Source organism: Ranitomeya imitator, chromosome 4 (assembly GCF_032444005.1).
Source record: "Ranitomeya imitator isolate aRanImi1 chromosome 4, aRanImi1.pri, whole genome shotgun sequence".
Classification (NCBI taxonomy): Eukaryota; Metazoa; Chordata; class Amphibia; order Anura; family Dendrobatidae; genus Ranitomeya; species Ranitomeya imitator.
In genome coordinates, this window is record NC_091285.1 from 511,811,827 (window position 1) to 511,827,013 (window position 15,187).

The window sequence follows — 15,187 nt, forward strand, 5'->3', positions numbered from 1 at the left end:
GCGGACATACAATAAAACCCCATAGACTTCTGTGGATGTAATATTTTATTTCCTTACTGTACCGCTGGTTTACAGAAAGTATAAAATACCTAAAGCATGGCAGTGCAGGATTAATTTCCTGCCTTTTTTGTCCTTGGAAACATTTAAATGTTTTTACATAGTAAACTGTGTAGTAATATATATATATTGAAAAACTGGGCTGTAATAAACCATTTGCCTGTGTACCATACCTTGCATTTCTAAAGTAGTGTAATGTAACCAGTGGTTTACCCTTTGTCTTGCAGAGATATATAGAAAACTCAAATGTCATGGCCTGTTACAATGAGCTTATTCAATTAGAATATGGAGAAGTGCGTGCACAATTAAAATTAAGGTAAGAATATTGAAAGCTAGATTGAAACACATTTCGAATATCCTCCTCCCTCCCTCACAGTAGGTGGAAAAAGTCTGAAAGAAGACTTGTGGCATGCAGTGAAGGTGAAACCACTACAAACATACAAATACCGTACATTTTTTTCCCCCCACATAGGTAGGGCAGTTCTTTATCTAGGTTTTGAAACAAACCTTTATAATTCTTTTATTTTTACGTTCATAAACTGCCGCAACAAAAAAAAAACATGAATCCTGCTTTATATGAATCTGTCAGCAGGTTTTGCTATGTAATCTGAGAGCAGCACGATGTAAGCAGAGACCCCCAATTCCAGCGATGTGTCGCTTTCAGGGCTGCTTGCTGTTTTTTCTGCAGCAGATCCACCAGGCCTTTGAATGCTGAACTTTGCAAAACCCTGCCCATACCATTGATTGGCAGCTTCCTGTGTACACTGTGCATAGGCAGAAAGCTGCCAATCATTGGTGGGAGCAGGGTTACACAGAGCATGAGGACACATGGCTATGGGTCTAGACAACTAGTCCTCTAGTAATAATCTTCTGATAAAACAGATTTTAGTGAAGGTGCAACAAGTAGCCTAATTAGTGGCATATCGCTGGATTCAGGGTCTTTGCCCCTACATTATGCTTTTGCAAAAACATGCTGACAGATTCCCTTTTAAGGATCCCTTTTTACACACAGCGTTTTTAGGAAGAACTGTGTTTTTTGCTTCTTTTCGTTGTGATTTGCTTGCCTCGTTTATTTTTTTTCCTTTTGCAGTAAAAAAAAAAATGCTGTGGCTTGTAAGTGTTGAGGGGGAATTAGTAAATGTATTTTATGCAATCTGCAGCATCCATGCCAGTACCGGTCTCCCTGTTTCTGCTTCTGTTGCTGAGACATTCCACACCCTTGTGGGTGACGCAGGGCAGTCATTTTTAAAGGGACTCTGTCACCTGAATTTGGAGGGAACAATCTTCAGCCATGGAGGTGGGGTTTTTGGGTTTTTGATTCACCCTTTCCTTACCTGCTGGCTGCAATATTGGATTGAAGTTCATTCTCTGTCCTCCATAGTACACGCCTGCGCTGTGCAAGATTGCCTTGTGCAGGCATGTACTACGGAGGACAGAGAATGAACTTCAATCCAATATTGCAGCCAGCATGCAGCCAGCAGGTAAGGAAAGGGTGAATCAAAAACCCCGCCCCTATGGCTGAAGATTGTTCCCTCCAAATTCAGGTGACAAAGTCCCTTTAACACTCTTTTGGGTTAGTTTAGTATAATACCCTGCTGTGACCATTGGGAGGAGCTGCACTCTACCTAAGAGAATTTGTCATTTAGGTATAGGGTTAATCTAAAGGTAAATAACATTAAAATAATGTCTGCTTGCCTTACTGGAAGCATGGTTACATGGTGAAAATTCACTTATATCATCCTGTAGCTGATGGCTTTGAGTCATACGAGTGTTCAGAGAGTAGATGAAGTCCCTTCTCACCACACTGTGAGTGGCAGCTGTAATCACTCCATAGCATTTTGATTGACAGCCTGGCTATGCGGTCAAAGAGTGATTACTGGTGCCATTCACAGTAAGGTGAGCAGTGATTTTATGCTCCCTGCACGCCCCTGTGACTGAAAGCGATCAACTATAGGGAAGCTTTAAGCTAATTTTCACCCTGTAACCATGCTTCCAATAAGGCAAGCAGTGCCAGTTATAAGTGCTCTTTAGCTGGTCCACACCCCAGTGCTCCGTTCCTGCAATTCTATTGGTTATTCCTGTTTTTTAACCCTTTTTACTTTTCCACTGTTGATATTTTTGTCCCCTTTTTGCCCTCCTTGTTCTGACACGGCTGCCTGACTTTCCCGCCAGCCTGCGCAATCAGCCAGCAGCTACTCCAGGAGCTCAACCCAGGGCCCCTGTGTAAGTCCACATCCCTGCTCAGGAGGTAAAAGGTGAAGGCCAGAGCTCTCAAGGGGCCAATAATCAGAGGAGCTATGGCAAAGCCTGTCCATGGAAGACTTGTTTAGAGCTGCCAGTTGATTGTAGACAAAGCCACTATTGTCATTTTCATTCACTTACAATTTTGGATCAGTGATTTTCTTTTGAACTTGTGAGGCTCTGTTCACATGCCTGTTTTGATTTCCATTTTTATCTGCTTGTGGAGCAGTAGAAAAAAAACCTAAAAAAACCTTTCTTGCTGGACTCTTGTGTCACAGGAACTGTACAATCGTCATCAATAACTGTCGTAAAGCTTTTAAAAATAGACGTGTTAATAGTTTGCGTGTTTTAATTGATAAAGTGAACTAATAAAAAAGATATCTAAATCCATATGTGACATGACCTGTCTTCAAAACCGCATTAATTCTTCTATGTCCTCTTGCACACCGTTTTTGAAGGAACTTGGCCGGAAGGTTGTTCCAAACATCTTGGAGAACTAACTACTGATCCTCTGAGGATATAGGCTTGTGTAAATCATTCTGTCTCTTCATGTGTATCAGTATATTCAGCTCTATAACATGCTGCCTGCATTTTCATGGTGACAGGTTCCCTTTTAAGATCACCAATAATGCTGCTGTTAATTTTGCACCAAATTCCTATGTTTTTGTACATAGTTAAGTCATAGGGGTTTCTTTCCAAGTTGAAGGTACGGTATGTTTTTTGGATGCAATTCTTACATTATGACCACACTTTTGTGGTCAGACTTCTCTGAACAGTAGATGGGTGTAGCTGGGGCACACTGGTTGCTGCCAATTCTAAGCCGATGGACCTTGGATATTGTGCTCAGTCTTGCTATGGCGTGTGATCTGTGACCTGAAACGGTCTACCTCAACCTCACCTTTTGTAACAATATTTGGCTGTTCCTCACCCAGTTTTAAACTCCTACACAGCTGTTTCAATTAATGATTGTTTCAGCATACATATCAAAATGATAATCATCACCTGTTTGTATATTTGGTTATGCATACACCTGATTAGAATCCTATAAAATTAATGACTGTGCAAGTGTTCTTAGAAGAATTGATGTAATTTTAAAGGCAAATGTTGGTCACACCAGATATTGATTTGATTTAGATTTAACCTTTTATCATTCACTTTGCATTTTAATTGAAAAAAATAAATTTGTAACAATTTTTGAAAGCATAATATGTGCATGTATGGACAGCATGAATAGAAAAACAATCACTGGACTCCGACTTTAACTTACGGTAATTATTTACTTCTAGTACATTCATTACTGAAAATAATTACTATTATGTTCGCTAGCTCAAGTTTTAAAAGCGAATATGGCCAACTTTTTGATTTTCGCTTATTTTTCAGATATTAGAAATGTAAAATAAAACTGTTTAAATGCATGTCTTGTTCTTATTCATGGCCAAATAAAATTAAAAATAACTTTATTTTCAGGGCTTGTAATTCACTATTTACTTCATTAGAGAAGAGTCAAGAAGCCATTGAAATCACAAATGAGGATCACAAGATACAGGTACAGGGTCGTGGATGTAACATTTAAAGAGACAGACAAAAGGGAGTATTCACAAGCTATCCCTTGAGTAGCTCATAACTTTGCAGTGCTTACTCTCTTTACTTCCTGGGTGCTCCTCCTTGAGGAACAGTTCTACTGATTAGTTTCATTCTGCAGCTACACAATTATGGTATATCGGTGTTCTGAGTCTACACTGTTGTCACTATATTTACATGTAGATATAACAGGGACATAGAGCCGTGATTAGGAGAACTGCTCTGGAAACTGCCAATGCTCGGTGCCGAGGAATTGTGATTCTACGTGACTGATAAGAGCCCTGTTGGGAGTTGAAGGGTATTGAGGTGCGCAGCTGACTGCTGCAAAGAATTTGGTGGAAATAGCTGACTGGAATGTTAGGAGTGATCTCCTCTTCTGGAATGTAACTTGTCATCGATTGTAAAATCCATAAAGACCTTTCCGGAGAGGGGGCATATCACCATCATATCATACATATGTGATTTAGTTATAACTGTTGAAGTGAGAGAGCGAATACTTCAACCTCCGTTAAAGTAGGACCTCCTGCTGTGAACATGTAATTACAACATGGGTTTTGTGTGAAATTATGTCCAGTTGGCTTTTTTTTCTGATTATTTCCTTTGAGTGTATTGAAACAATACAAAAACAAACATGTGTATAATGTGTAACAGCAATAATTTGCGGGGAGAAATACTACATTTATTTTAAACAATTTCAAGGGTGCCAACACTTTCGGCCATGCAACAAAAATGAGAGAAACACAGCTCATTTAAGAAAATATGGGAGCTAAATCTGTAATAAGTTAGAAGATGCAGAATAAGAAATACATTACCTAGTCATATGCAGTTCTGTTGTGTATAAATATGTTGAAGACAAACAAGCCATGTACAAGCAATAACTCCAATTACAACCAAATATCCCCAAATTGTACTGCATGATAGAAAAATGGCACAAGGACACAAGGGAACAGTATAATAGCTGTAACTCCCAAGCTGTGTAACCTTCTATGACTTTATATATGTATACAGTAAGGACCACTGATAACCACTATATAAGTTATACAAGATAACCCAAAAAGGGGGTGTAATAAACCATGAAAGTAGCCCTGGATACATAACCAGAGATATTAAATATACAAGCATGAATAGTACTCACATCCAGTAGATAGAAAAATAAATTAGGGTATAAAATAGACCTATGAGACCCAATAATGTGGGCTCCAGCGTACCAAACAGTATTCTATTAATGGGGATAAGCCATGAGCTATACATACTCCCAGACAGTGGGTGCTGCCTCGCTCCACAGACTTGTATGGAGCGAGGCCATCCCAAGTTTAGTGACGCGGCTGACTCGCGTAGAGGGCATGGCCTCACTCCATATAAATGTGTATATAGCGAGGCCGTGTCAACTGGACGGGCTGTGGCCGGGAGTATGTATAATGCATACATACCCATCTGGTCCCAGCTCAGAAACCGGAGAATCCCCGCTGTGCCTGCGCTGGAGAGATTCAGAAGTCTGCAGTCAGACTTATCGATTTGGACCTAACAACCCTTTAACCCCTGAGCCATTTTCCTTTTTTTTTTCTTTTCGTTTTCAGTTTTCGCTCCCCTTCTTCTGAGAGCCATAACTTTTTTTTTTTTTTTTTTTTCTTCTGTCAATATGGCCATGTGAGGGCCTTCTTTTTTACCAGACGAGTTATACTTTCGAACAACACCTTTGATCTTACCATATACAATATTACAATATTCCTGTTTTCCAGTACAAGTGCCATGAAATTGCAAAAAAAAGTGCAATTCCAAAAATTTTTTTTTTTTTTTTTTTTTTTTTTTTACCATGTTCACTAAATGAAAAAAACTAAACTGGTTTCAAATAAGGTAAAAAAAATCAAGAAAATGAACAAAAATAACCTTATATTCTAATGATATTACAGATAACATTATCCTCTTATTTATACCTTCAAAACCATGACAGCCACAATCAACATAACAAACAACCGTGCTGACTAGATAACCCTACCTCTGTAGTCTAATAAACCCTGCCTGTCAGCAGAGGTTGGCACCCTGGTTCACATTGCGTTAGGGCAATCCGTTAAGCGCATAGCGCTAATGCAATGTTTCTTTTTGGTCCGCGTTCGCCGTCCCCGCTAGCGCAGATCCCCGATCTGCACTAGTGAGGAACAGACCTCGGACGCGCCTCGGACGCTGCAAGCAGTGTCCGAGGTCCGTCACAAAAGAACGGCACATCGCTCGCGCGTGCCGAAAATGGCACGCGCTAGCGATGCGCTACAGGCAGAAATAACATTGCTGTCAATGGGTGCGCTAACTGACCCGTTGCACGGCGTTAATTGTGACATTTTCGCCGTGCAACGCTGTCCATTAGCATTAACCCATTAACGCAATGTGAACCTAGCCTATGTGCACACGTTGTGGGTTTTGCTGCGGATCCGCAGCAGCTTTCCATGCGTTTATAGTACAATGTAAACCTATTGAAAACGCAATCCGCAGTGCGGTGCGGTTTACATTCCCCAGCATGTCAATCCTTTGTGGGATTCCGCAGCGGTTTACACCTGCTCCATAATAGGAATCCACAGGTGTAAAAACCGCAGGTGGAATCAGCATAAAATATGCGGTAAATCCGCAGTTAACTCAGTGCCTTTTACCTGCGGATTTCTCAAATCCGCTGCGGAAAAATCCGCAGAGCTCAAAACTACGTGTGCACATACCCTTACACACAATACGAGACTGGTGCCCCCGCTCCTCGGCGGCTAACCCCAAGTCTCCTAGGTGCACCCTTGACTGGTGTCTCAATTGGGCCACCATGTATACATCACAGAAAAAAATGGAGACTGATAGGGATTGCCAATAGAGGATGTTAGATGGCTGATGGCGATACTAAATAAATGTGACAGGGTGAAAAAGGCAAAGTGCAAAAGTGATAATAAACATATAATACCTCACTATACTGTTCCCTGCCGATATAGAATCTTGCCTAACTGCGGGGGTTGGCACCATACTGTTCAGCGGATATGGTATTACATATTAAATCATGATGCCAGTAAGTGAGGAACAATACTCATCACATATGATGTCCAGACACGCCTCTACTCGTTTCACCTATTAGGATCATCAGGAGGCTCAGATCTGTGTAATACCAGTCTTTAATCAGTGCTGTGTGTTATTTGACTTTAAATCTGCTGTGTGTATACAGTTAAGTCCATATAAATTTGGACAGAGACCACATTTTTCTAATTTTGGTTATTGACATTACCACAATGCATTTTAAACAAAACAATTCAGATGCAGTTGAAGTTCAGACTTTCAGCTTTCATTTGAAGGTATCCACATTAAAATTGGATGAAGGGTTTAGGAGTTTCAGCTCCTTAACATGTGCCACCCTCAATCTGCTTAATTGAGAATGACATAACGAAGGGATTGCACACACCTGTCCATGAAATAGCCTTGGAGTCAATTGTCCAATTACTTTCGGTCCCTTTTAAAAACAGGGTGGCACATGTTAAGGAGCTGAAACTCCTAAACCCTTCATCCAATTTTAATGTGGATACCCTCAAATGAAAGCTGAAAGTCTGAACTTCAACTGCATCTGAATTGTTTTGTTTAAAATTCATTGTGGTAATGTCTATAACCAAAATTAGAAAAATATTGTCTGTCCAAATATATATGGACTTAACTGTAACATGGCCACCCGTTTGGAGCTTATCATTTGATATGCTTTTAATGACATTAGCTTATCTGCAGGGTCTCCAAGGGTGAGCCGTAGTGGAGTGGTGGCGCCATAACCGCTGAACAGTAGGGTGCCAACTCCCGCATTTAGGCAGGATTCTGTATCAGCAGGGAAGAGTATAGTGAGGCATTATATGTTTACTAGATTGTGGCCCGATTCTAACGCATCGGGTATTCTAGAATATGCATGTCCCCGTAGTATATGGACAATGATGATTCCAGAATTCGCGGCAGACTGTGCCCGTCGCTGATTGGTCGAGGCAACCCTTATGACATCATCGTCGCCATGGCAACCATTATGACATCATCGTCGCTGTGCCCTTTGCTGATTGGTCGAGGCCTGGCGGCCTCGACCAATCAGAGACGCGGGATTTCTACGTCCTTTATGACATCATCGTCGCTGTGCCCGTTGCTGATTGGTCGAGGCCGCCAGGCCTCGACCAATCAGAGACGCGGGATTTCTACGTCGATGCTGTGCCGGTCTCTGATTGGTCGAGGCCTTGCGGCCTCGACCAATCAGAGAGCCGGGATTTCCAAGACAGACAGACAGACAGACAGACGGAAAAACCCTTAGACAATTATATATATAGATTAGCACTTTTGCACGTTGTCTCTGCGTTTTTCACCCTGTCACGTTTATTTAGTATTGCGATCTGCCATCTAACATCCTCTATTGGCAATCCCTATCTCTCTCCATTTTTTTCCTGTGATGTACACATGGTGACCAAATTGAGACACCAGTCCAGGGTGCACCTAGGAGCTTGGGGTTAGCCTTAGGTGGATTGCTAGGGGCACACGTGAGCTGATCAAATCAGCTGTTATGTGTTACGATGTGGTCTCAGCGTCGGAGCCCGTATCAAAGGGGAGACACGATATGTCATATGTCTTGAAGGGGTTAAGTCTGATCAGATAAAAATAGGACGTGCTCGGACTCTGCGTTTTTTTACATTTATGTGTATATCGATCAGTGAAACTTTGTGGGTCAGTGCTGTACAAAATGTTTTCTTACATTTTTAGACGTGTTTTGGTAGTATTCATGTATTTTTAAGTCTGTCCATTTTAAATTGTTCAAAGTATGAATGACTGCTTTCTTAATCTTCATTTCTGTTGTTGAATGGAAATATTTCCGTATAAATGCAGAGGTTATGGACCTTGCCAGGCATAAAACTTCTCAAGTGTATGGTTTACTCCTGAAGACCACTTTTGTCTTTATGTGGACAACATAGTTCCCCCAAGTCTCCCCCATCCTTAGCTTCCTCCTAGAAAATTGGTGATTTGTTAGACCATGTAAGATTAGTCGACATAGCGCCCTAGACTTATAAGGGAACATGACACCATATTTTGGCTAATTAATCCACTGTCTCTTCTCCAACCCTTTAATTTTGAGTGTATAATCCGAGTGTAATAGATTTTTTTCTCCCTGTGGTTTTTTTTTTTTTTTTTTTAAGAGTTCTATTACTTTCTAATTGGCTGAAGACAGGACACACAATTGTAGATCAAATTCCAACAATAAATTTTGCACTTTTTGGATACTGATTTGAAAAAACAAACAAACACAAATTCACAGTAATAGTAATTATTGACTTGTGTTTTGCAGTATGTGAATCCTGCTTTTGAAAGCATGATGGGCTATCAAAAGGATGAACTCTACGGAAAAGAATTAATTGAAGTGCCTCTTAATGAAAAAAAATCTGATTTCTTAGATTCTATTAATTCTTGCATTAAAACAGGAAAGGTAAGACCATGGTTACGAATGTTCTTAGTATTTATCTATAAAACCAAGATTGGACAGAAGATGCTGTGGACAGCAGAACCTAGAAAGACTTGTCATATATTAAAGAAGTAAAAAGCTGTGTATCTAGATTAAAAAAAAATACATTCAACACTAAAATCTAATTTAAAAAAGGCCACGTTTCCTGCAAGGTGTATTTGTGTAATGCTTCTGATGGAAATGTTTCTCCTGTTCCTTCCTTTTATTATAGGAGTGGGAAGGTGTTTACTATGCCAAAAACAAAAACGGTGATAATATCCAGCAAAATGTGAAGATAATTCCTGTTTTTGGACATCGAGGGTGAGGAATAGATTTTTAGGCTGCTGGGGAAAAGAGGCAGGTAGAAAAAATGCAATGAAAACTCCGATTACCAAGTTTATATTGCTGTCCTTATTTTGTTTGTGTATGCCAAGTCTTCCCATACAAGTGCAAACTACCAGTACGGTATATAATTTTGATTATATGTTATCTAACAGTATAGTAAGAAACTGAGCCAAGAACAGAAATGTTATTTTTCATTTTAATTGTGGCATTTTTGCTAAGTGGCAACAGTAAGTGAGTCGTAGTGGTTGTCAGTTCCTCGTATAGTGTCATTTTGTCAGCATGTTCCATTTATAACAAATTTATCATTCTTAAATATGTGAATTCAGGTGGCTGCATTTTTTTACAAACTGCCCAGAGAAATGTGATGATGGTTTGTCAGTATATTACTCTGGATCCTGTCACAGAACCGGACAGTTATTCCATGAATAAAAGGCTAATACTTCTGTCATTTACCATTTAATTAGATGAATGATCCCGATTCTCACCCTGGACATGCACAATAGATAGTTGTTTGCTGAATGATCACTCGGCTGACAGCTGTCTCTCGTGATACCCCATAGACCGCAGCGCTCGGCTCAGCACAGAATTGGAACTCAATAGCCAGATCATTTTCTTTGACGGGGAGAACACACAATCGCCCACTTTTTATGCCACCCAGATAATTTGTTGAGGGGTGTTCAGGAGGCCCCCATACACACTATATGGTTAACTAATCACATAAAGAGCATCGGGTTTAACCACTTTAGTCTAGTGTGTATAGGGGCCAACTTTTGGTGCATTTTGCCAGTTTTGCTCCGTTGTGTATGGGGACTTTGCTATTAATATCGTAGGTGCACGACTAGATATGAGACTGTGCCATTTTATACTTATTTAAAGCTGAGTCTCTTTTACAGTAAGATCAGACACTATGTGTCTATTAGCCGGCCATGTAACGACAATAATAAGGTAAGTAAGAGTCCTTTTTTTTTATTGATGCACATTTTGTGCCCATTATTGTCTGGGATGTTAAGGACTGATTGCTGACGTTTATTTTCAGGTAGAAAAACAGTGTGAGCGAGTTCAGGCTGAGTCTCAAACAGGTTTGTTTTTCTGGTATTAGGAGTAAATGTTTTGTGCCGTCACACTGTCCTTACATGTGAATGGAATACACAGTATTGCTACTTTACTGTGTATGATAATAACCCCTACATAGAAAAATTTGCATAACCAGGATAATAAGTTAAAATTAATAAATTTTATTTAAATATAATCACAAAACAATACATACACAATACTAATATGGGATTCAATGATGGGTACAGCTACTCAAGAGCCACAGGTCACAGGCAAATACTATGCAATTTGATCATATTCGCACCCTATATTAACCTTGGAGCATATATACAGCAGGTCCATAACATAAGGACACAATATCACTGCGCTGGTACATAACATCCAGCAAAAAAAGCACCATAAGGGTTAAAAGGGAAACTCCAAAGATATTTGCTGCATATTTACCTAGGACCAGCGGCGCCACCACCCCTACGCGCGTTTTGGCGTGCGTGCCTTCTTCCGGGGGAGTGTGTATGATAATGACTGATGTATTTGTAAGCTGAAAATTTGCATATTATAATACACAAAATAGCAAAACATTCACTGAAATAAAGTACTTAGAATTATTAAGACAGAAATGGACCATATTTTATTGGCTTCTAACACTCAATTTGTGGTGTATATTTCAAGTTATTGAACTCCCCCCTCCCCAGGCCTCATTCAGGTGACCCTTATTCTCCATTTTCTTTCTCTCCTTTTCACTGACAAACATTGTATCCCTTTCTATGGCTTATTTATATGTAATTTCTTGTGGACCAATTTTCCGCAAAAAACCAATGTACCAGTTTATCACTATTTTAGGATCAAATTCGCCCATTGAAGTGTTTGGGTCTGTGATGTAAACAGATGCCATCCGTATATCATCTGAGTGCTGTCCATTGTTCATTGACCAGTTGTTAGAAGTTCTGAAAGACCTTTAATTTTTTTCCGTATGAGAAAAACGGAAGACGCGTAGATTACAAAAACTGACTGTATATTACAATTGGGTTTGAAAATAGTAGTTGACTGTGCAATTTCATACAACATGAAAAAATAGAGAGGCTGCACTCCAATAAGTATACAAAAGAAAAGGTGGACTTTAGTTAGCCCATGTAGCAAGGTTCAGTTCACAGAGCTTCGTGGGCTAATTAAAGTCCTCTGCGGTTCTTGAATTCATTTAAAAGCATGTCTTTCAGCTGACTGATAAACGTCTTTAGGCTGCATTCACACAGCCATATGACATGTCCAAGTGCTGTCTGATTTTTCATAAGACAGAATTTGGACCTACAGAGTAGAATGGATGTATTCACTGATCATCAGAATCACAGAGAGGGATCCATGTTGGTCAGAGCAGGTCCTATTCTGATCAAATTTTGTGGGTCAGGCTTGGCCTTTAAAGTTTACAAGGATCTGTGTAAAATGGATGAAACATGGAAGACAGGCTTCAGTTTCACATCCAAGTTTTTACGCTTTTAGTTGAGCCACTGATTAAAAAAAAAAAAAAAAAAGTCCAGCCAGTCTACCTGCTTCAGTGAAAATAAAAATGGATGAAACTAGGGAGACACCTCTGTTTTTCTCTCTTAGAGTAAGTTCACACTAGGCGTTTTTTCAGTGTTTTTATTTTTTCTGCAGCAGAGCCTGATTTCTTGGCAGGAAAAAAGCTGCAGAGAAAAGCATGTTTTCCTTGTTTTTTTTTCAGTGTTTTTGGTGCATTTTTTGTGTTTGTTGGTTTTTTTTCCAGCGATTTTGACATGCTAGATTTGTCTCTTGTGCGTGCTGATAAAGTTTAGTGTTGAAAAAAAAGGTCCTATTCAATAGAATCAGGTTTTGGCAGAAAAAAAAAAATGCATCAAAACATACTACCATCGTTTCCATTCAAGTCGAGTGGGTGAAAACCGCTGAAAAAATACTGAAAAGACGCTCAAAAAAGTGAGATGTTCTATGTCCAAAATACCATGCAAAGCACAAAATACTGATGACAAAATACCAATGTGTGTGCCTGAGATTTTTGAAATCTCATAGGCTTTGCTGGTACTGAAAACCGCAGTTGAAAATTAGCATAAAAAGACGCAGTAAAATCTCCCAGTGTGAACTTATGTGTGAAGTATGTGTAAATGCAGCCTCAATACAACGCAAACAAATGTGTGTTCCTCTTCCCACAGATATCCAGAGCTGCAGACATAAGGACAGGCGGAAAGGTTCCTTAGATGTCAGGTCCACCACCTCTAGAGGAAGTGATGGTATGCAGTCTTCTAAACAGCTGGAAATAAAGACTCTTTAACTCATGTTATCAGTAAGGGTATGTTCACATGACGAGCTAAAATCCACTATGTATTTTCAGCTACAAAAATCCAAGACTGACCCACAGATTTCTACCAAAAATGTACTCGGGATTTGCAGCTTGTAGCGTTGTGGATCTGCACTAGTTCCATTGTGCTTCTCGTTATCCTGCAGATTCTGAACAGAAAATATGGAGATCAACCCCAGACTACCTATTTCCCCTGTAGCACCAAACATTGGAGCAGAACATTTTTGATGCACTGTTTGTTTACTGGGTTGTAGAAACTTTCTATACATACTTAAAGGGATTGTTGGCTTTCCGGTATCAGGTTTTTAACAATTGGAGGAGGCTGAAGGACTGCATATGCTCCTCCACCAGCAGCCATTGTATGGACAGAAGTTCTTGGCAGTATGTGAGGACACCTGCACTAACAAGAGAAAGTGGCGATCTCTTTAAGATGCGGATTCCATTAAGATTTAGGCATGGAACGTGGTCCAAAATCAATGTGAAAAAAAAGAATTGTTGTGTGAACATACCATACAAACCATATTGGCTTTTCTATGACCTATTAGATGTGTTATCTCTAATAGTGATGCATGTTTGTGACTAGTGACTATTTATTATTGACCAATGTTGTATGGCTTTAAAGGGATTTTCTGAGACATTATGATGACCTGTATTTGGTAGTGGTTGTGCAGGATATTGCACACTAATTTTCCTGTCATACTTTGATATTTTTTTAAAATGGGGCATTTAAGACTTAGAGGTTTTACACTGCTAATGTCACCCCCTTTCATATGTTCTAACTCTTCCTAACAATCATTTTGAAAATATACTCCTACTGCCTGCCCTGCTCCTGTAAGCTCACTTCTATGTGGGTGATAGTCCTCTGTTGGGATTTTGGCTTTGCTACTTCCAATCTGGAAGCCAGGATGGGACAATCTGAGCTGCGCGCCTCATTTGTGGGGGTTACCTCTGTGAGTGACAGCAGTCTAGCACTTCAAAGCATCAGCAGGATCCAGACAGCAGAGAGTGAAGACTGGTCTGAGAATGCGTGCGCAGACTGCTAAAGGTATCAACTACTGAGGACCCTCAATTCTAAACATTTTTCTGCTCAGACTGCTGTCACTCACTGAGGCTGGTTTCACATTTGCGTTTAAATCCGCAGCGTTTAAAACGCATCCGCAAGTGGTGAAAAAAAACGCATGTAAATGCGTACAAACGCTGCGTTTTTTTAGACGCATGCGGTTAAAAAAACGCCACGTTTGTACGCGTTTACATGCGTTTTTTCCTGCGTTTGCGCTTTTGGTACGCATGATGAGAAATTTCACAAGCTGGTTTTTGTTCATTCTGCTTCACAAAAATCGGAATAAAAAGCAATCAAAAATGTCACGTGCCCGAAAATGTTACCAATAAAAATGTCAACTCGTCCCGCAAAAAACAAGACCTCACATGACTCTGTGGACCAAAATACGGAAAAATTGTAGCTCTCAAAATGTGGTAACGCAAAAAATATTTTTTGGAATAAAAAACGTCTTTCAGTGTGTGACGGCTGCCAATCATAAAAATCCACTAGAAAACCCCTTATAAATAGAAATCGAACCCCCTTCATCAACTCCTTAGTTAGGGAAAAATTAAAAAATGTATTTATTTCCATTTTCCCATTAGGGTTAGGGCTAGGGTTAGGTTTAGGGTTAGGGCTAGGGTTAGGGTTTGGATCCCTTTATCACCTTGATGGTGGCTTAGGGTTAAGGCTAGGGTTAAGGTACCTTCACACTAAACGACGCTGCAGCGAAACAGACAACGATCCGGATCGCTGCAGCGTCGCTGTTTGGTCGCTGGAGAGCTGTCACACAGACCGCTCTCCAGCGACCAACGATGCCGGTAACCAGGGTAAACATCGGGTTACTAAGCGCAGGGCCGCGCTTAGTAACCCGATGTTTACCCTGGATACCATCCTAAAAGTAAAAACAAACGCTTCATACTTACCTTCGGCTGTCTGTCCCCAGCGCTCTGCTTCTCTGCTCTGGCTGTGAGCACAGCGGCCAGAAAGCACAGCGGTGACGTCACCGCTCTGCTTTCCGGCCGCTGTGCTCACAGTGAGTGCAAGAAAGCACAGCGCCGGGGGACAGACAGCCGAA

The 15,187-nt window shown here is 40.3% G+C and overlaps 1 protein-coding gene across 3 annotated transcripts in view; it reads left to right on the forward strand.

The window, feature by feature from the left end:
- The window catches only part of PDE8A (phosphodiesterase 8A), a 490,200-nt gene that overhangs the window by 392,124 nt on the left and 82,889 nt on the right, over positions 1-15,187 (forward strand). For all 3 annotated transcript variants that reach the window (XM_069766080.1, XM_069766079.1, XM_069766082.1), the window contains exons 6-12: positions 285-373; positions 3,766-3,844; positions 9,197-9,334; positions 9,582-9,670; positions 10,588-10,639; positions 10,731-10,773; positions 12,928-13,005. In XM_069766080.1, coding sequence (XP_069622181.1) covers positions 285-373; positions 3,766-3,844; positions 9,197-9,334; positions 9,582-9,670; positions 10,588-10,639; positions 10,731-10,773; positions 12,928-13,005 — 568 coding nt within the window. The remainder of the gene's footprint in view (positions 1-284; positions 374-3,765; positions 3,845-9,196; positions 9,335-9,581; positions 9,671-10,587; positions 10,640-10,730; positions 10,774-12,927; positions 13,006-15,187) is intronic.